The following is a 22079-nucleotide window of genomic DNA, read 5'->3' as shown; positions in this document are numbered from 1 at the left end:
ATCTCAAAACGTTCTTGTTGCTCTTCCTTGAATTCTTTCTAATTTTTCAACATCTGTTTTAAAGCATGAACACCAGAACTGGACACAGTGCCCCAGTAGTGGTTCCACTGTTCCACTAATGTTGTATTGGTGAAATGAGAAGTAATATCCCTAGTAGACTTCCATTCCCTTAAAAGAGGAGTCTTGCCAAGGGAAAAATTGCCATATATATATACACACACCCTACTTAAGCACAACCCTATTTACCTTCACATTAGTTTTCCATAATGTGTTTAATTATTCTTGCTAATACTGAAAATTGTGTGGGTCAAATTCATCCATCTAACCCCTAAAATGAGAAGTTATGCCAGAGTTGAATTTTCCCTATTTAAACAAAGGATTTGCCACTACCAGCGTCATCTTCTCTTTCTCGATTTCTGACATCAGTCATTTCCCTGGCAACAGAGCATGAACTCACTGGAGGATCAAGCAGAAGAAGTTCAAGTTGTGAGGGAACTGAGATGAACAACTATTCAGATACAAACACTTTTAATTATACCAAAAGGAATGTACATAATTGCTGACAGATTATGCAGCTTTTTTGTTTTACTGCTTTTTTTTCAAAAATCAAGTACTCCCCAAAATCAAGCTACCCTTTCCACATGCATGGCCCACTATCGCAGTCACCAAATCATGCAATATTGGATTCCATTCACTTCCTCAGCCCCGGGAAGTTCTGACCAGACCCTCTGAGAGAGCTCACTTGATTGTGGTTACTCAGGTGAGTGAGAAGAAATGTGTGATTAACATGCCATTCTGGGTATCCTCTCTCAGAACACTTTCTTAAGACTGCCTGAAATTCACCTTGTGACTCTCAAAGCAAGGGTCTTAGCTGTGAGGTTTATGATGGCCCAGTTTTGCTTCTAAGGGACCATCTCATATGGAGAATGACCATCATAGGGAAGGGTACATGATTATGAACATTCTACCTCTCTCCTATCTTGGTGTCTTAAGGATTCTTAAGGCCAGACCCAGAACATGTTAATTCTGCTGTACCTTTGACTGTGCCAACAGGATCGTGCACATCTCAGAGCTGGCCCTTTACAAGGGACTTGCCTTGATGAACTCTAGGGATTCATGTCCCAACCACATTTGGCACCCTGATTTCAACGTGTTCTCTTGCAATAGGGATACTTGTTTTTATTACAGTCAGTAAAAAGCAGACTGTTTTGGGAGCTAGAAAGGGCTCTGGGCTGCCCACATCAGTCCTGGGTCTGGCTCATGGATGTGGCTCATTGAGAATTTGGGACCAAGGAAAAGGGAGGAATGATAAATCCAGACCCAGCACACATTGATTCCTCTACTACTCCTTTGTCTCTGTCAACAGGATCTTGCACATCTCGGAGTTGGCCCTGTGCAAGGAAAGCTCACGTCCAGCAATAATGCCCCGTCTCCCCTTGCGAACAGTAATGCTTTGGTTCAGTGAAGATTCGGAGATTGTAAAGATTTCTCTGTGGAGCAGAACAAGAGCAACAACAAAGTAGTTAGGAGACTTTAGAATCATACAAGATTGGACCCAACTTGTCTCCTCAAATCAGCATGTTCCATGCTGATGGGTTCATACCTCATTCATTCCTTAAAAGTTTGATCTGTTGGACTGTTATGGCATATTCTGACAGGTGTTTTTTCTTGACTTCTGTCAATGGGGATTTATTGCCCCTTGAAAACAGTATTATATCCATGTTGTATAACCATGCTAGAGGCTGCTATGAATTTAATCTTTAGCACAGATTAACTAGCACACTTTAAAACAATTCCAACATTTCACAACACTGGACAGGGAAATTTTGCTGATAGTTTCACCTATAATGTGGACGGGGCCTAAATGTTTCAGTAGGAGGATGAACCACTGCTGTCTCAAGTTATCCCTCTGCTCCCAGCAATTGACTGAAAAGGGGAAGATTCTTAGAGAATGAGTTGATTTCTGGCACTAGTCTGCAGTGCACACTGAACAGGAGAGTGGAGCAGACTGGACTTCCAGGAAAAGCTGTGTAGCAAGATTTGAAAATCTGTGGAGAAATGAATAACTCCTCAAGAGTTTCACTCCTCAGTGGGAAAGGACCTTGGATCCAAGAGCTTCTCTCTCTCCCTGTTTTGATGCCTGACCTGTAGGTGAGGTTCCCTTCATGTCCCTGATGTATCTCTGGGGTGGTTAGGAGGCCCAAGGCTTTTCTATGGGAACCTATCTATCTATTATTTGCAAGTATTTCAGACAGTTACACTCAGCCCTGTTACCTCGAGTCAGCTAGTAAGTCATAGGAACAGTGGTATCTGCCTCTGATGCCATACAGCAGCAACAAACTGCTTGACACTTTTTTATGTTAAGAAGGAGCCATGAAGGATTTATCAGTAACAGCATAATAAACAGTGATGTTATATCTGGGACAAAATCAATATTGGCATTAGGACCAGCAGTTACAGTATAAAAGAGGTTAATTGCCACAATACTGAAAAAGACAGCCCAGCATTCTTCTGGGCACAGGGCTTGTCTTAGTACTTCTTAAGCTGGCTAACTCTCCAGCATTGTCCAAGGCTTCCTTTAACCTTTTACTGACCTCTCCAAATGGAGGGACTCAACAGAACCTGCTTTAAGTCAAATTCTGGACAATGAAACTCCTACCACGTGCTACAAGAAACAGGGCAATAAATAACTTGCTGCTTAGTGGGAGGGTGAGAACTGGTTTTCATAATAACCTCTCCTCTTGTATCCTGAGGGTTTAGTATCCCCGGATATCTCAGATGCTCATGATATTGCGGAAGGCCAAGTACCACTGGAACTAGGGAGCACAGTTGTCAAGGTTCTGAACTGAGTTCTAATGTCAGGAGGACAGGGAGAAGTAGTGCATGATCTCCCTCCACACCTTTCCCACCACTGGGAATCACAAACTAAACACTGTGTCTGGTGTGAGAATGTCCGTGACAGTAGGAGTGTCCTAATCCCCACCCCTGAGTAGAACTCCACACCCTAGTAGTCCTAGACTAGAATGCCTCATCTTACCTGTAAGGAAGCTGCTCCTCCCTTAGCTGCAGACACATGAGCACAGGATTCCCTGAAAATCTCACCGCTGTATCAAAATTGATTGAGGCTTCTGCCTCAATCTGGCTTTTCACACTGGCTTGAAAGAAAGGGGCATCGATTTCTGCTGTGAAATCAATGGCCAGTCCACCCCTGCAACGGGAGAAAGCATAAATCCTGTCACTGACCAATGCCTCCCAGGGGAACATACTGTCTGTGCAATGCCGGCAGTCTATGATTTCATTATTTCTTAATTTGTCAGCAGCTGATCCCGAAGGAAGGGGAGGTGCAAAAAAATGTTAATTAAACCCATCTATCAAAGTGAGGCTTTTAGCCTGATCCCAAGCACAGGCTATGGGAGCCTAAAGACAGTGATAAGTGACGGGTGTCTGTGTTCACGGGGAGGCAGATCTTTCAGAAGTTGCTAACTTCTTTTTGTGGGATCCTTGAACATATAGGTTCAATGGGGTAGATTTAAAGGGGTGTGTAACCGATGTAGTTCTCACAGCTAGTATAGAGGTAGAGGATACTCTATGCAACTCCCTCCCTCTCTCCCCCCCAAAAAGCCCCCATCCTCACAGCATGGGATGTGCATTTGTGTATTTGGTGGGAAAGGCATGGCTGGAAAGCATGGAGCTCTAAAAAGAAAAGGAGTACTTGTGGCACCGTAGAGACTAACAAATTTATTTGAGCATGAACTTTCGTGAGCTACAGCTCACTTCATCGAGTGCATGCAGTGGAAAATACAGTGGGGAATGGAGCTCTAGTTATCTTTGGCCAATTATATAAAATAGCCCTTTGGGGGCTGTTACAAGTCAGCCTAAGTTGGAGCAGCCCTGAGTCTGTTCTAATGTTTGGAGCAGCTCTAAGGCTGTTCTAATTTACGCTAGTCCCTGCTAAGTCTCCTGAGTGTTCAGAGATTAAATAAGTTTTCACTCATTTACCTCGTTTTGATGCTTGTTCTTGATTCTTGCTCCCATAAATTCATATCAATGTTGGCTGAAATATCTAACCCAAGTGCCCCCTGAAGTTTAACCACAGATTGCAGTCCAGACTGGAGTGGAATTGCCTGTAGAACAGAAAAGAGCATATTTATTTTGGAAGCACTTTTCTTGATCTTAGGTGCTCATACAAAAATATTAAACAGCAGCTGGCCAGAGGGGACGCTGCCAACTTTGCACTCCCAATGCCTACTAGTCTAGGGAGGGGAAGACAGGAATTGAAGCCAGGTCTCCCACATAGCAGTGCAGAACCCACCTCTAATAAGCCAATTCAGAAAACCAAATCTTAACATCCTTTGATCAATGCCATCCCATGGTTAGATTTGGCACCATCATGAATCTCAGGCATGAGCCCATGGCTTGCAAGCAGGCTTCCTCCAGAATATTCACTAAGCTGCAGTGTACCATGGTGCTGTTTAACAGGCAGCTTGGATGACGGAAAGCCCTCATATCATACAGCCATTACCTGTTCATGATCCATCAGCAGGACATTCCCTTTGACCACATTGGTTGGCTCTCCGCTGCTTAAGAGGACCTTGGCCATTAAATCCGTATACCCTTGGAAGAAAACAATTGGCCGTAACTGGACTTCAAAGAAAATGGCAGACATCCCAGCCATGAGCTCCTGCTCCTCTTCTCCTTCAGTATTACTCTCTCCCAGCACAGATTCTAACCCCTGGGCTTCAACAGAGACCTAAAATACACAAGCAGAGAAAATGTGCTGTACAAGGCAAGGCTTCCTCAAGGGTTGACCTTTACTACTTCCACTAGGGAAAGCTGGATAAAGAACCTGCTGATATGCTGATAGAAACACTTATATTGAGAGCAGTTGGTTGGCATCTTACATTACTGTACTACTGATTCAGGTAACATCTACCCGTGGGCCTAGTGAACTGGGAAGTGATTATATTTAAAGCTCAGTGAGCCTGATAAAACACTGGCCTATCCTTTGAGCAATCATTTAAGTTGAACAAAGTGATTGCAAAACGCTATTGATCTGATTCGGTATTATTTTACACCAATTTTGGACAAATGTAAATGATAACACAGGTGGCAAAGCAGTGGAGAATCAGGTTCTAGTATTTGATATTGTTTATTTTAAGGGTGTTAATTAAAGTAGAGAGGAAGGCTGTCTAGTGGTTAGGACACCATCTGGGGACTTGGGTGACTAGGTTTAGTTTCCTGCTCCATCACAGTGAACTTGGGCATGTCCCTAAGCTCTCTGTGCTTCAGTACCTCATCTGTAAGATGAGGATAATAGTAACTCCCTCATTCACTGGGGCATTGTGGGATAAATACATGAAAGATGGTGAGATGCTCAGATACGACAGTCACGGGGGCCATATAACTCTGATAGATGGACAGAAAAAAGATTCCATTTGCAATCAATCCTATAGAGTGATTAGCAGCATAGAAATCTTAGACGGGTTTCAGATCTCCTTGCACTGTGTCAAGTGTGGATCAGACCATGATGTAAAATTGTCTCTCACACTAAGCATGAACGTGTGAGGAAAGTTTCTCAAAATACAGAGGCACTTAGCGGCTTCCAGATTTCACCTAACCTCTACTTGGACATTCAGAATAACAGTTATTATGACTTTTTTAGGATGAAACCCTGGACCAGTTCCTGGCAAAACTCCCATTGATTTTAGGGGCCAGTATTTCACTCAGTCTTTGTAGTAGTACATTTTAAAACATCAGTATAACAGCAGTGTCTCTGTTCCAGTCTTTTTGAAGATGCCATGGGCTAGATCTTCAGCTGGCATACATAGGTGCAACTTCACTGAAGTCAATGGAATGAGATTGATTTACACCAGCTGAGGATATGGGCCCATATATCCATAGATAGATGATGAATAAAAATGTCAGGAAAATATTGACGTGTCAGGATGTTTAGCCAAGGTGAGCAACCTTCAATACAGGCACTCTTAAAATGTCAAACAGCAGGTTTGCCCTGGTTCCCACTTCAGAACAGTGAATAACACAGCTAAGCAGCTAAGGTATTGAGCCTTCCCATGTGTGGCTAGATGTAGCAGATGTTCTCTATTGTGGGGGCATCTGAATGGGTACATGAAGTCAAATGTTAGGAACCCACCAGGCCTACAAGGAAGGTTAAAGAGGAGATATTGAATGGCTGGCACAATGCAGGAGTCCTGGGTTCCTGCACATGTATCTATTGTTCAGTCACTCTAAAGTGTTTCACATTTAGGGACAAAAACTGATAGCAGACCTGAGCTGCCTGAAGCTGGTGGCCATGGCTTCGCAGCATGAAACCTGAGACACTCTTCCTCAGGAGACCACCACTCTCAGTGAATAGCAGCTCCAGACTGAAAGTGGACAGCATGTCATCCGTGACTGAAAGACAGAAAGACACACCAACGAGTAGAGCTGTACAGCAGTCATCACTGGGAAAATGTTACACATCCATTTTTAAAACGTTCCAATAATGGCTAAGGGGCGGGACACTTTGCAACTATCTGACTGGAAAATAAAGAGTTTGGAGGCCTCCCATGTAATATAATGGGAAGATCTGAAGATTCTGCCATGGGATTGCAGAGAAGTCCAGTGTGGTCTTCTGTGTTCAAGGTGTCGAATTCAGTGGCATTATAACTCAAAGTACAGAAGAGCTCTGATGGGGGTGCAGGAAACATTACTTTGTTATGTAACCTGTTGGGTTTCTGGGTAAATCAGACAAAAGGCTAGAGGCCTTTTGGTAAGTACCAACCCCATTCAGATCATATAATTATATTCAATATCTCTTCCCTTCCAGGTTATGGTAGATGAACAGCACAGTCCCATACACTAACAATTAACAGTCTGACCAAGAAGCCAAAATATGAGGGGTGCAAAATTTAATCTCTGTCCAAACTTATAATAATCAAAGGATTAGCCCTAAAATGTTCCTGACTCCCATTTAGTTTGCCTCTGCATGCCCAGAACATCCTTTGGGGATATACAAAGGAACACAGTTAAAGGGTAAAAGGGAGAAATGATATGAATGGGCACAGAAATGAGAGCTGGAGGGTGGGGATAAAAATATTTGGGCAAATCATAAAGGTTGTGTAAATTGTCATAGCTCCAGTCAAGTCATCAACTGAGGATCTGCCCCTTTGAAAAGCTTATTAAAATACTCTAATGAATTAAGAAATAATTAGGAATAGAGCTAGTCTCTTGGCCTAGCAATAGCAGCAATGTGCTATCACACAAGAGATCTACCACAGGTTTAGGTCCCAGATTTGGCTAATCTTTCGTGGTAGCAGATTCTGGGAGAACTGTGATACTGGCATGATCAGTGTTTGTATAAAGTATGTGGGAAGACGTACCACACGGTGGCACTGGTCCTTTAAGAGGAAGATTGTGATTGGTCAGCTGACTCCCCAAGTTGGGCTTAAAAGAGGGTACCTGGCTGGGCCCTAGATATGGCACGAAGTGGTGGTGGAACGGGGAGCGAGCAAGCATCTCTGACCCTCACCCCAACCAACCTGGAGAGTTAGAGTTGGCCGAGTCAATCAGGAAAAGAATAGGTGACAACTGCCAGAGACCAGGGGACTGTGGAAAAGTCTTGGAAGAAAGTTCTCGGTGGTTCCTGGGGGAAGGCTAAAGGCAGGAGAGCAATAAGAGAGGTTTTACTGGCTGATTTCCCCAAACCAGAGCAATGGAGTTGGAAGGCTGGAGAGAGTTGAAAGCCAGAGATCAGCTGAGGGAAGTGCCTGCTGGCTCTAAGCTGGAGAGCTGCAACTCAGGGCTGGAGAGGGCTGAAGGCTAGGGAGCAGCAGAGGGGATTACCTACTGGCACTTCCATCCTGGAGACCTAGATCTAGCAGAACAGTGAGAGGGATGGGGGAGTTAGGGATTCTCCCCTGGTGAGGATGACCTCCCAGAACAAAGGGGTTCCTACTTTGAAGAAGTGGGATTCCACTCTAGCTGGAAGGGCTGGGGTGGGTATCCTGGCAGAGAGACAGAAGAGGACTGACAAGGAGCCTAGGTGTGGTGGAAGACACTGGAGTATGGCATGGAAAGACTTCCAGCAAAGAAAGTGGTGTGGGAGGTGGCCTGCTGGGAAGAATGGGGTGTTAAGGACTATACACCCTGGGTGTGGTAGGGGTATGATTTAAGCAAATCTGAAGTGGAGTTACTGGGGCCTCTGAAAGGGGAAACTGAGGTAGGCATACTTGGCATGCTGTGACTGTCACAGAAGGGTGCTCCAGGATGGGGCTGCCCTTTGACAAGCAGTATGTCAGAAACAGATGTATTTGGATGATGGGGTGTGTGTCTGACATCACTCCACACAAAGCTTCAGAGTAGCAGTGATACGCTTTGTAAAGAATCAAGAACAATGGCTCTGCTAATGTGACCATGTCTGACTGATTTGGTGCCTCATTCCATAAAGGAGTCATTTTACGCTCTACATGTAGAGCCAGCTTTTGGATTGTGGTGGCCCTACCATAGCAGTTTCTTTCCCTCACATATCCTTCCCCCTCCTTTCCTTCCCCACTGCTTTTAAAGTACATGCAACTAGAGCTAGTGGAGAAATAACCAATGTGCTTAGACATCTCAGGACACATACAGAGGACTCTCGCCCCCTCGTCTTAAATTTGGGACAGTCACACAAGTTAGAGATCCCCTTTAACTCCCAGGGCTCCTTGACAATGGATTCCAAAAGTAGACTCTGCCTACAGGTACTTTCACTTGGTCTTTGAGATGAGCTTAAACATAATCTTGTCCATGCTGTCACCTGCCAAGGGTCCTGAGAAAGAAGAGGAACTGCCAGTTTTGGAGAGGTAGTTGTAATTATTGATCTGTGGATCTTTCAGAATTTCTTTCATTGCTTTCCTAGAACAAAACAGAGGAAAAGGTGTGTATGGGTGGGGCAGAAAAAGAGGAAAATCTAGTGTCTGAATCTAAATCAAAAAGGAGTACTTGTGGCACCTTAGAGACTAACCAATTTATCTGAGCATAAGCTTTCGTGAGCTACAGCTCACTTCATCGGATGCATTCAGTGGAAAATACAGTGGGGAGATTTATATACATAGAGAACATGAAACAATGGGTGTTACCATACACACTGTAACGAGAGTGATCACTTAAGGTGAGCTATTACCTCACCTTAAGTGATCACTCTCGTTACAGTGTGTATGGTTCTATAGAGAACATGAAACAATGGGTGTTACCGTACACACTGTAACGAGAGTGATCACTTAAGGTGAGGTAATAGCTCACCTTAAGTGATCACTCTCGTTACAGTGTGTACGGTAACACCCATTGTTTCACGTTCTCTATGTATATGAATCTCCCCACTGTATTTTCCACTGAATGCATCCGATGAAGTGAGCTGTAGCTCACGAAAGCTTATGCTCAAATAAATTGGTTAGTCTCTAAGGTGCCACAAGTACTCCTTTTCTTTTTGCGAATACAGACTAACACGGCTGCTACTCTGAAACCTGAATCTAAATCAAAACTCAGAAAAGGCAGCTGCCATTATGGAAGGTTTTATAGGGAGGTTAGGAGACATGCACTTAAATATATGTATGTATATATGAACAACATATTGAGAACAATTTAAATGGCATAAAAACAGCTTTACTGAAACCAGCTCCTTTATAATCTTTCTCTTCTTTTGTATGTTCCCAAAGGAGGGAGAAAATAGCTCAGCGATATCCCATATGGCATGGGCAACTATTCATGACGTGCATAAGTTTGAGGCTTGGTGGTGGTTGTAATTGATGGTTCTACAGCATAAAAAGGACAGAAGAACATGGAGCAGGACAGAAGAAGAAAATGAGGGAGAGAGGGTAGAACAGAGTGGAGTTGTGAAACGGTATAAAAGCCTTTCCTAGCTCAGGGTTTCCTTAGTCTGGGTGTAGTTATATTCCTACAAGAATAGAATGTGATGTGCTAGAGATGGCTGAAGTAGTCACACTGGCCAATGTGGTCAGTAAACTTAATCTTCTTCTATTGGCGAATTGTCCGCAAACGGATTGATTTTTTTTTATGATTTAGTCTGTTATTCAAAATGATTTAAGAACTGGTTTGTGCAAACATATCCTGCTCTGTGAATTGCTTACAAATGATTTGCCATCAGAGCATGTGATTGTTATGTAGATGACCATGGTATTGTTTCTTTCTTGACTGGATGACTGCCAAATCCCCAAAGAGCTTTCAAGATAGCTATGGGAACACTCCTGTGAATATCTGTTCATTGGAGCATTACAACACTTTCCCTTTCTGCATATATTTTTTGTGAATGAAAAGTTGCTTGTTATGAATGTTTGCAGAAAATGAATGAAGAAACTGTGAATACCTTTGAACTAGATTCACTTTTTTACCTGAATAAATGTATTCAAATACATTGGTGCGATATGTCATAGATTCTAAGGCCAGAAGGGACCACTGTAATCATCTAGGCTGACCTCCTATATATAACAGGCCACAGAATTCCCCCCAAATAATTCCTGTTTGAATTACAGTGTATCTTTAACAAAAACATCCAATCTTGATTTAAAAAATGTCACTGAGGGAGAATCCACCCCCTACATGCCTTAAATAGTTCCAGTGGTTAATTACTCTCCTTGTTAAAAATTTACATCTTATTTCCAGTGTGAATTTGTCCAGCTTCAACTTCCAGCTACTGGGTCTTGTTATCCATTGTCTGCTAAATTAAAAAGCCCATTATCAAATATTTGTTGCTCATGTAAGTACTCACAGACTGTGATCTCATCACCCCTTAATCTTCTCTCTTGTTAAGCTAAATAGATTGAGCTCCTCGAGTCTATCACTATTTGCCAGCTCAAAAACTTTTGCATTTCAGTCAGCTGTTGGGTTGGGCTTTTTTGAGAATCTGGAAAGACTAATATAATTGCTCATACTTTATAGATATCTTGCAACCCTGGAGTTTAGCTTCCGAACACCTCTACAGTTTTTACACTGTCATTTGGGTGTTCCGTATAATATTGTTTACTGCCTTCAACACATAGAATACCACTGGACTGAGGCAACAAATCTGGGAACTTAAATCAAATTAGTTTGCTTAAGGGAAAAAACAACAAAAAAGGAAAGACTAACAGATGAGAGTGAAGAGAGAGAATGTTGGAGAGAAGGAAAGAGAGGAAAAAGAGGAAGGCGATGGAGGGTATTTAGAGGAAGAAAGGAAAAAGGGATTTGGGTCTTAAAGTGACAATTAATACTTTCCAGTCTCCATACTCACCTGGCTGGGTGATGGTGAGAATGTAAACTAGTCTGGATTTTCGAAAGTAAAAATTTTGACATTTCTGCTTCCAGCTCTCTGGTGGCCAGTAGGATATTGGTGAGGTCCATGGGCAAAGGCTCATTGTCCAACAGAATTTCAGCAGCAGCCAGTCGAGAGGTTTTTTCATAGTTTCTGTTTTTCTGATGGAAAATCCTCCTCATTGCCTTTTTCACCTAATGCCAGAATATAGTTAAAACTTTACTTCTCACCATTCCTAACACCAAATATATAATTATTGCATCTCACACTACACTTTCATGTTATATTTTGCACGTGGAATCCTAGATTTTGGGCTTTCAACAGAAGACCTACTATTTACAACTCCAGGAAAAAAAACGGAAGTATAGTCATCACCAAAGCCCTGCAGAGCCACCTCCTGTTCCTAATCTAGATGGCATCTCTCCCAGTGGTGGCAAAGCATGAAGAATGCTCTCTCGGAAAGAAAAGTTGAGAGACCACTAGGTGTTAGAAAGATAGGCTGAGATCTATGGAACTACTGTCAGATTTGAAAAGACTATCACATTTCCTACTGACTTGGGTAAAGGGAGTCTCCATTCTGGCTCCCTGGGTATGGCTAATGCCTATGAGCCACAAAGCTCCCAGTTAATATCAGCTACAGTAATGAGCAGAACAAGCCTCAGCAAGTCCAGTCATCACACGGAGACTCTGCTAATTGGATACATCCATCTAAGCACCATGGGGCAAGCACACCACTTATTTCCTTCTCAGTGCAGGACAGAGGGACTTCTGGGAATAGCAGCTAAAATTTAAGGAAGCATTATCCCAGATGTGATAGATGGAGAATGCTGGTAGTTACAAAGTGACTTGGTGAGAATGCTATCCCATACACTTCCTGGAACACGGACACCTGGGCTGTTTCATGGAAGGGTGTTTTAAATGCATAAGGAAAAGCTCTGATTCTAAGTAGGCTCGTTCCATACCTCACCAGTGATATGCTGAGAGGAGAACCTTTGTAGGGCAGATACTGCTGTACCTGAGACCCCTGAAGACCCTTCCTCTGCATAATGCAGAAGGGTAGGAATGGTTTCTGGGAGCAGGGCATTCTGCAGGGACAACAGGTAAATGATTATCTCAGAATTCTCCTTGGTGTCTCTTAATCTTCTCAGAACAGTTTCCATTCCAAGTCCTACTTCCTGTTTATGTGGAGGAGGCAGAAACAGAGCAGGGTGAAAAAGAAGCATGACACAATTTTCAGGCAGCTGTGGGGAAAAAAGGGGAGGGCTGAAATGAATAACTGCAGCAATCATGTCAGGAAACCCACCTGCAATCCACACAGCTTCATCCGGCACAACTTGCCAGCTAGAGTGCCAATGACAATTATGCCTGTTTCCCAGATGGCAGGGTCTAACTCCTTTCCATTCAGCTTGTCCTGGGAGAGTGGGTGTAAAGAAATGAAGGCAGGATGAAGGGACAGAGAGAGAGAGAGAATATGTTTTAGTTATAACCCCCAAAGGGTTTAGTGAGAGAGTCTCTCTAGCTTTGCTCTCATCTGCCTTGGCCTAGTCCCTCAATATTCTGATTTCCATAGCAGGCAATTAAGCTTTTACTGTCTATATCAGCCCACTGATATAAAGTCATGCCACATATTTCCTCAGAGTGTTTATTCCCATTTCAAGTATTCATGTACAATAATATCTTAAATAGAGGGATTTTACACAAAAATGAATTTTCCTCTCCCACATTAATCCCTTTGGTGGGATTTTGCATGTCCTGGATGGAGTCCTAAAGATCCTGGACAGCTTTTCCCTCCATTATAAACCCTTTTTTTACTTTATGAGGTCTCAGAACTCTAGCTGAGGAGGGTGGCACAGGCTTCCCTTTGAAGGCCAACTCCAGGCCATAATTGGATTACTGTTGAGCAAAGGAAGTCTTTGTCAACAGAGGTTGTAAAAACACCTTTCCTCCAAGCTCTCATAGGCTCCACTACTGTGGACGGTATGAGGCTGTGCTCTGTCCTGAGGCCAGCCTGGAATACTCCTACTGGCCCACTGATTACTCCAGAAATGTAAAAAGTAACTCCAATTCCATCTTAGGTTTGCCTTCCTACATAACAACATGGTGGCAGGAGATCATTCTCAGTGCCCCTCTGATCTTAGGCTGCCAGAGCTAACCATGGTTTTAGGGGCTGCTTCACAGAATTCCTCTTTCCCTTTCCTCCCTCCCCACTCCCTGTAGCCTTGTGTAAGTAGAGTTATTGAGATGTCAACATCAATACTGGCTGAAAAATGAGGAGAAAAAAAGATTTGTAAAAAATGTTGACATTTCAGAATTATTTCCACTTTGAGATCAAAATGAACTCATTCATTGTCTGAATTTTTTTCCCAATTGTTATTAACATGTTAATTAACATCATTATTGATTTTTTGACGACTATCAAACCTGTTTTTCCTTAATTTTAACATGTTAATAACCATTTCCATAATGATTTTGATAAAATTTTAATTGAAAAATAATGAAAAAAAAGAGTCAACAGTTTTTCATGTAAAATTTCATTTCCCAAACAAACCATTTCTGATGGGAGGAAAAACCCCACCTTATTGAAAAAATGTCAACCAGTTCTAGTCAATACACCTAGGCAACTTGCTCCCCTTAATACAGAGCAATGTTTTGTCCAAAATCATGAGGATTGCTTCTGAAGTCCCTTCATTAAGTGCTTGGATGGACAAAGGACATACTTAGTATTTTATCTTTCTCCTTTGTGAGGGCTTGATCTTGCTCCACTGAAGTCACTGGGAGTTTCTCCATTAACTTAATGGGAGCAGGATGAAGTCCAAATCCAGTAGTAGGATCACCAAAGAGCAGAAGGGGAGAGAGGAAATGCCTCTGACTTACTAGCACCAGGCGCAGAAGTTCTTTTGAGGGCCGAGGAGAGAAGGCTGCAGCATAGAGAAACTGCTCTAGGAGGGGCACTTGTCCTTTGTTGCTAAAATCCAGAAATTCAGAGAGAGCTGCCAAGGAAGCTGTTGACTGGGCAGCTACTGCAGCATCAATGAAGAAGGTACTGGAATGAGAGGAGAAAGCGAATTATGTGCGCTATGTACAGCTGAACATGGGGAGGATGGAAGCATTTGGGGCCAGATCCTCAACTGGTGTAAACTGGCATAGGTCCATTAAAGTCAAATGAACTCACACTGATATATACCAGCTGAGAATATGATCCCTAGTTTCTGTTTCCCCCAGTTCCAGAAAAGGAAGTAAATTCAGTCCTCCATTGAAGTCAGTGAAACTGCACCTACTTACATCAGGGCTAAGTTTGGTCCAGAAGCTTTTCAAAAGTGTGCAGGGTAATTCCAGTTCAATTTACATTCTACCTATATAAACACCCTTTGCAGCTTCAATTGGATAAATTATACACATAAATAATAAGCTACCATATGGAGAAGCTTTCATCCAAAAATTAGCTAATTTACAGCAGGTTTCAGAGGAACAGCCGTGTTCATGCTCAAATAAATTGGTTAGTCTCTAAGGTGCCACAAGTACTCCTTTTCTTTTTGCTAATTTACAGCAGTTGATCAACTGGAACCATATATATGTAATCACATATAGATTTCACCTAGCACTGAAATGCAACCACCTCTTGAGTGGAAGGCAGCAGCCTTTAAAAGCACACAGTGACACCATGCAACAGTTCAGCATAGGAAGTGAAAAATGACATTGTCCTGGAATTACTGAATGGGACATGTAGAGCAGGGATCTGCGTTTATATGGGGCATGTGTCTCTGAAAGGTTCCCCAGAGCACTTACTCTAAAATGTGCTGAATCTGCATCAAAAACATTCAATTAGCTTATGGTACCTTGTAAAAAAAGGCCAAGTCCTTAAAAAAAGTGGCCCTTGAACTTCTTCAGACTGGTCATTTGAGATACTGGGAATGATAATGTGCCCTTTTCGCATCTGCCTGAATGAAATGTGGTTAATCATTAAAATGAGTCCAGAAACTGCCTTGTGAACAGGTGTCTGTAAGAATGGCTGTTGTCTTTTCTGAACAGACAGTCACTGGGGAATTTACTTACACCATCTTCTCCGGAGCTTTCCTCAGCAGCTGGAGGACATCCCTCTTCTTGGCATCACGCAACATCTGGATGAACCTGTGGAATTGCCAGGTTGTTGACACCTTGGAGACATCCATTTTGACTCTCCTGTTACCAAGAGTCCTCAAATATGTTTTGAGCTGAAAACAAACACTCATATTATCAATAAATGCAATTTTATATAGATGCCATAGCATGGGACAAAATGTGCACAGTATAAAGACAGGGATTATTTCACCCATCTCTTAAATGCAGCTATCTCTGGCATGGACATTGGCAGCCTTTCCACAGATAGCAACAACATTAGATCCAAATATTTAGGACAGAAATAAAGAATACCATGTCACTGCAAGGGGGATTTTGGTAGGCAGAATATTTTGGTCCAGCTGCAATTTGGACAGGACTAATATCTCTATTCTTGTAAAAAGTTCCATGAGATATTTAATGACCACAGACAACCAAGATCTCAGTTGCCAGCAGCAAATGTTCCATCATTTCCCCCCTCCCCTTGCAATACCAGACTGGGACACTGATTAAATAGTGACTCAGAGGGAAGCGTACTACCTTCTGCATCAACAGCATGCCTTGCTTCTGTAGTGCCTTGTATTGACCCAGTTCAACTCCATTTATATTACGTGGGCTGACAAGTACAGAGGTGTGGCTCCAGGCTACTAAACACCTCTGCTCCCTCACAGGGAACATGGGTGGACTTGACAACTTTGGACATGCAGAAACTACAAAGCGAAGAACTACAGTGTGAAGAATGAGAAGTGGGAGCTGAATCTTGGCCTCTCTATTTGCAAGGCAAGTTACTCCTTACTCAGCTCTCAGGAGTCCCAGATACCAGGTGTCCTCCTGCTGTAGTTTTCCCATCATCCTTTGAAAAAGATCAAGCAGGGGAGTTAAAGCGCCAGCCTTGAAAAGCTAATAATTTCAATGCCTGACCTTCAATCATCAAAGCTCTTAAAGAAAAGCATGTGAGCAGTGAACCTCCAGGACTAGTTACTGAGGCCAAACACCTGACAAGGACCTAGACAGTACCTCTGACCAATCAAGAAAGTGGGTTCATAATGGAGTAGAGGGCTATGCCTTTGGCATGCAACCTGACATGCAACTGAAAAGTTTGATGGCTAAGGTCAACTGCTCCATCCACAAAATCACAAAACCAGAGAAAATGCATTTAAATGGGCTAGTCTGCAAAGCATGTGTTGAAGAGCAGACAGAGTGAAACTTATGCTGTGCATTGACAGTTTAATAGCCCCAGCTGGTACAATGAGGGCTTGGAACGCTATCAAGGGTCTGACCACTTTAATAAGGCAACCTGTACAAGGCATAGTCCAGTGGATAGTGCACTGGACTGGGAGTCAGAAGACCTGGATTCTTATCCTGACTGTGTCACTGCATGGCTGTATGACCTTGGGCAAGTCACTTCACCTTTCTGTACTTCTGTTTTCCTCCCCCCTTCATCTATTTTGACTATACGCTGTTTGGGGCAGAGACTGGCTCTTACTATCCTTTTTACTGGGCTTTGAACAAAGGGGGTCTCCATCTCAGCTGGGTCCCCTGGGCACCACTAGAATACAAATAATGTTTAACATGGGCATTGTTAGGGGTGCTGTCTTTGGAATGAAACTTTCACCCATGGTTCCTTCTTTCCATCGCTGGTGGCTACTGTGCAGGTGCTCTTAAAGAACCCATCACACTTCCAAAAACAATGGAGTGTAGCCCCAGTATCCTGGGCAATACTTCCTCTTTCAGTACAGTAGTCTTAATATTCACAGCTGTGTGTGTATTATTACAGAGTACATAACAGCAGACAGGCTTACCACACTCCATGGGTTTACTCAGAGAGCCCTTTATTCCAGTGCTGCAGATGAACAATAACATTTTGAAAACGTATGCGGCACTTTGGGGACCCTACATAACATTCCAATCAGACTGAGGAACTATGGAAAACTATAAGAATACCTGACATTCAGTAGGTATTTCATGTGCCTACCTGGTGTTGCCTAGAGCAAGAATCTCTAGTTGCCTTTCTCCCTGTGGGCACCTAGAAAAAGTGTCTTTACACTAGTACTTCGTTACTTTACGAAATGAAGCAGCCCTTGTGATCATGAGACTTTGGTGGACAATCTCCCTACCTACTGCCCGAGCCAAAGTTAGCCAGAGAATTCTTTTGAGCCATTGTGTTTAATCTCACAGTGATAGATACTGGATGTGTAGCTGCTGTTGGCCCTTCCTTGCCATCACTGTGTGTACTGATTTTCTATTTAAACTTCTCAGACCCTTCAGCCTTCTCCAGCTAGATCTCACTTTGTTTTGCATTCCCAAGTGTCACATTAGAAAGAGAATTCTTCTGCAAGCATTTGGTGCTACTCACCGATGGGCACTGCATGCAGGTTCTCTTGAAGGGCGGGCTAATTGTGCTTATAGGTTGGTGCTTTTCCAGTATGCCAGCCAGAGCTTCCTGAAGGCTTTGTACAGGAGTCTCTGCAGGGCCAGGCATCGAAGAAGACACAAGTTCAAGCTGCTGTCTGGTGAGAGAAAAGAGGCTGTTGAGAAGGGTTTCATCTTTTAAACCTCCCTTTGCTTAGGGAATGGTTAGGACATATGTTGGTATCAGTATGGTGTACCCTATGAGGTGAAGTGAAATGAACGTAGTGGTAAACAAAGGGCATTTAGTATTCCAGAAGCTGCAAGGGAAAATGAAGAGGAGTGAAGGACCCCTCAGTTTTGGGGTGTGTTTTGTACTCCCATAGCCTGCCCTGGGTTTATGTAGGAGCCAGAAAATATAAATCCTCTGGGATGATTTTTTCAGTGTGTCCAATTTTTATCTTTCACCATCGACAGCCCACATCAAGACATAACAAGAAAATCAAGCCCACACGGGAGAAGTGTATCTCCTAGCTGCCAACTTTTGTAGGGAGACATTGATCCCATTCCAGCCTACTCAGTATATGCAAGCCTCTGGAACCAGCTCAGCACTAACCTTGACACGATCTTGGTGCCAATGGAGGACTTCAAGGTTGGAGAGACCTCGTGGCTTTCCTCCGACAGCACTGACTGGATGAGACTTCCTCGTACAGAGTAAAAACTTTTGCTCGTGGGTTGCCACAGAACTCCAAAAATCTGCAAAAGAATGGAACAAACACATTATCCTTTTGCCAATCTATTCCTTTCTTGTTCTCCTTTCAATGTTTGCTCTTCTTTTTGTTTCTAACAAAAGTTGTATCTATGCATTTGATAGTCTTACCCTGGAGCCTCCTGGATGAAAGAACCACCTCATCACAGAACCGCTATGCAATTTGGCAGCTTTGTCAGTTTCTGGTCAGTAGGGAAGATGCCCAGGACTGAACTAGTAGGAGATGTTGTTTGTGGGGTTTGAGGTGCCTGGATAGATCTATGACTATAATATTAGAAGGTCCTGCATTGCATATATTGGCATTATTGTGTGGAGTCCAGGACTATAATGACAAGGCAACCTGCAATTTGGGATTGAGATGCAATAGCAGAACTAAGAGGTGGTTCAGCAGAGGATGGGTCAGATCAGAAGTGAAGTACAGAGACAGAACTATTTAGGAATCCAAGGCAGGGATATCAGTGGTGGTCGCAGGTTAAGACTGGTGTCTATTGGCTAAGATGAGCTGGGATCTAGTAGTAGACTATGAGGGCCTGCTTCAGGTTACAGCTAAGTGCACTGAAGAGCTGTGAGGTGGCACAGGGTTGGAGTTGCTGGAAGAGGAATGAGGAAGGTTGGCTGAGCTGTGAGAGGACAGGACTAGGACAGTTGGAGACACTTTATCTGAGAGCTCAAGTGCATTGGAATAACTGTATGGGGTAGGGCCCAAGAATGGAACACTCTAGTTCAGTTCCTGCATTGTGGGCTGGCAGAGCTGAGTTGGGCCGTCTTCAACAAGGACTGCGGAGGAAGGTTATTCACTCAATCCTACCCTTGCATGAACACCAGATTCATCTTAAAATGTATGAAAGGAAAATAAAGAAATGCCTACTCTATTTTCTATTTCTAACTGTAGAGCACAAAGCTGATAGTTACTCTTAGGGCATTCTCTGGGCACCAGTAGGATTTTGCTAATCCCTTCACTGCTGCCAGAACATGCATAACTCCCACAAGCAATTTTCTGTAAGTGGAACAACAGGCTCTAAGAGGAACATCCAGCCTGCATGGGAGGAATGGGTTTTCCAAGATACATCTGGCGCCATGTTCAGCATCGGAGCACTTAAACTAAAGAGAGATGTTTCCTGTCAGGTTCCCACCCTGTAGCAGAGATTAGTGTGGAGGAACAGTGACATCCAGTGGAAGGTTCAGTGTATTACAAATTGTCATTGCCAAAGCCTAAAGGGGAAAATAGTGACACTTTCTCAGAGTGAAAGTAGCAGGAAGGGATTTTGGACTAGGGGAGAAAGAATTAGTGTCTGGGGTCAGCCAGCCTCTAATCACTCATGTACAGCACAGGACTGCCCAAGTAGTGGCCCAGGAAAAGGCACTGAAGGTGGGTTTTGATACATAATTGTGTGTAGTGGTTTTGTGCTATGGGCACATGCCCCAGGGACTACATTGAGCTCACCAAACACATTTCACTTTTGACTTACTCCATATTTGAGTCCTGGTCTCCAGAGATGAACAACAAAATGTATTAACACAGGGCATCTCTTATGCTTTGGGTAGCTTGGCTGTTCCTTTTAGCCATCAAGAGATACACAGTGTTCTGTGCAATCACTAGATAAACAAATGTGAAGTGAATGCCTCCCGAGGCAACAGTAATAGATTCTGGATGGCGTTCCATCAGCCTCTGTTGACAGCACTACAGGTCTTTCCAGGTAACTCCCTACTGCCTTTGCCTCATATCACACTCATTCTGGTCACAAACATTCAGACAATCGGGAGAGACAACCCCCATCGTCACCCCCAACATCCTTACAATTAAGGGATACTGTGAAAGCGGAGAATTATGGTTCAGGGAATTAGTAACATGTTATACATTGTTATAAAGCCTAGCAGGTCAATATAATCATGGCTTATAAATATCTTTAACATCTTCTACTGGTGTGTTTATAACCATCTATAATGCAAACAACTCACATTTGTAACATCTATTATTTGTTTAGTAACCCCTTATAAACAATGTGTAAATAGATTCCTAATACAGAGTGTGACCAATCATATTAAAGGGGCAATGTGAGAGGATCTTCTGTGGATAAAGAGAAGCCTCATTCTGCAGCAGTGTCAATCCAGCATATTTCACCCCCACCCCCAAATCTACTGTGAAAAAGGAAAGCACAGAAAGGGAAAGCCTACTGGGTTAGTGTGCTTATTCACAAGGCCATTCAACAAATAAAAAAGAGAGAAAAAGCAGAAATTATCAAAAGTGAACCCAAGCCAAAAATGCTTGGCTCCCTTGCTGTGCTGCAGAGTGACCTTGCACGAGATTCTTTTTTTTTCAAAGAATGACGCACTTGCCAGACTTCACCATCACCTCTCTGCTGCCCTCAGCTTCACTCAGAGACCTCTGATAACTTCAGGAGACATTATCTGAACACCTGGGCCATTATCTGGAGGATTCTTTATGAATGGAGAAGTCGCAGGGGAAGAATAGAGCTGCAGGAAACTACCAGGTTTGCTTTGTGAATCTTTGTACATGAGATACAATGACCTAGTTTACATAGTGAATTATAAGAGTAATAACACCCAGCTCTTATACAGTGCTTTACATCTGTAGATTTCAAAACACTTTAGAAAGGTGGGTCTGTATTATTAGCTTTGTTTTACAGATGGGAAAACTGAGGTTCAGAGAGGTGAAGTGACTTTTCTAAGGTCCTACTGCAGGCCTGTAGAAGAGTCAGGAATGGAATTCAGGTCTCCTGAGTTCTAGCCAAGCACTCAGTTCACTTGACCATGTTGCCTCTCAGCCCAGTGAAGGCACTATAGTCCTGATCCTGATCAGGACTTCCAGTAACTCAATGGGAATTATTAGACTGAGCCCTAAAGTTCTACCACTGCCTTCCACCTCATCCTCACACACACATCCACCCTGGACAAACCTGTATCCTCATGAATTTGGTCCTGGCAGAAATTCCATTATTTTCTTTGAGAAAATGTGCCGTGTTTACATTTAAATGGCTTTTTTTAATATAAATATTCCTATTAGGTCACCTATAGTGCCAGTCCTTGCCAGTGCATGTTTGTCACTACAGTTTTTTCTCCAGTGCTTTCAGTGAAATCTAAGATATAGGTCAAATCACTCTTGGCACAGGCAGATGTAAGGCCAGTAGCTTCAGTAGAATTGTACCTAATTTTACCAGGTCTGAATGCCTGAAACCATCCATTGGGGCTGCTGCCACTTCCCTTGTCACACTCTTCCACAATCCAATTGATTTCACTATTAGCAAATATTTCTGGATATTCAGTTTCCTTTGCTCCTTTTGAGCACAGGGCTCAGAATGATCATTTAATCTGATTCTGCCTTAATTCTTCAGTAGCCACCAAACTTTGGCAGAAGAGACCCCAAGGAGGCTTCAAAAGTGAACTTTTCTTTCTTTTCAAAGCTTTCTTTAAGCCCCAGCATGAAATAATCATAATACACCTGAGACGGTTCACTCTGGGACCTCCCTGAAGTTATTGACCCTATGGTAAGATCTGGAGAAGACTGAAGTACATTTAAATGGGGTGTGACTGGGGCAGGAACATTCTAACCCACCACCATCAATG

At 43.0% G+C, this 22079-nt stretch overlaps 1 protein-coding gene across 3 annotated transcripts in view; it reads right to left on the bottom strand.

The window, feature by feature from the left end:
- Positions 1 to 511: 511 nt before the first annotated feature.
- Positions 512 to 22079, bottom strand: part of LOC140914833 (microsomal triglyceride transfer protein-like) — a 30420-nt gene continuing 8852 nt past the window's right edge. The window contains exons 6-18 of one of the 3 annotated variants that reach the window (XM_073353582.1): positions 18342 to 18481; positions 17733 to 17886; positions 15335 to 15492; positions 14156 to 14324; positions 12585 to 12692; positions 12244 to 12456; positions 11261 to 11475; positions 8792 to 8889; positions 6287 to 6411; positions 4523 to 4750; positions 4000 to 4124; positions 3038 to 3208; positions 512 to 1490 (exon numbers count right to left, since the gene is read on the bottom strand). In XM_073353582.1, coding sequence (XP_073209683.1) covers positions 1343 to 1490; positions 3038 to 3208; positions 4000 to 4124; positions 4523 to 4750; positions 6287 to 6411; positions 8792 to 8889; positions 11261 to 11475; positions 12244 to 12456; positions 12585 to 12692; positions 14156 to 14324; positions 15335 to 15492; positions 17733 to 17886; positions 18342 to 18481 — 2052 coding nt within the window. In that variant the 3' untranslated portion in view covers positions 512 to 1342. The remainder of the gene's footprint in view (positions 1491 to 3037; positions 3209 to 3999; positions 4125 to 4522; positions 4751 to 6286; positions 6412 to 8791; positions 8890 to 11260; positions 11476 to 12243; positions 12457 to 12584; positions 12693 to 14155; positions 14325 to 15334; positions 15493 to 17732; positions 17887 to 18341; positions 18482 to 22079) is intronic. The other 2 variants (XM_073353583.1, XM_073353584.1) reach the window with 2 other exon arrangements.

This window comes from Lepidochelys kempii, chromosome 7 (genome assembly GCF_965140265.1).
Source record: "Lepidochelys kempii isolate rLepKem1 chromosome 7, rLepKem1.hap2, whole genome shotgun sequence".
Lineage (NCBI taxonomy): Eukaryota > Metazoa > Chordata > Testudines > Cheloniidae > Lepidochelys > Lepidochelys kempii.
Note: the sequence above shows the minus strand (reverse complement) of the source record. Positions and strands in the feature narration are given on the sequence as shown.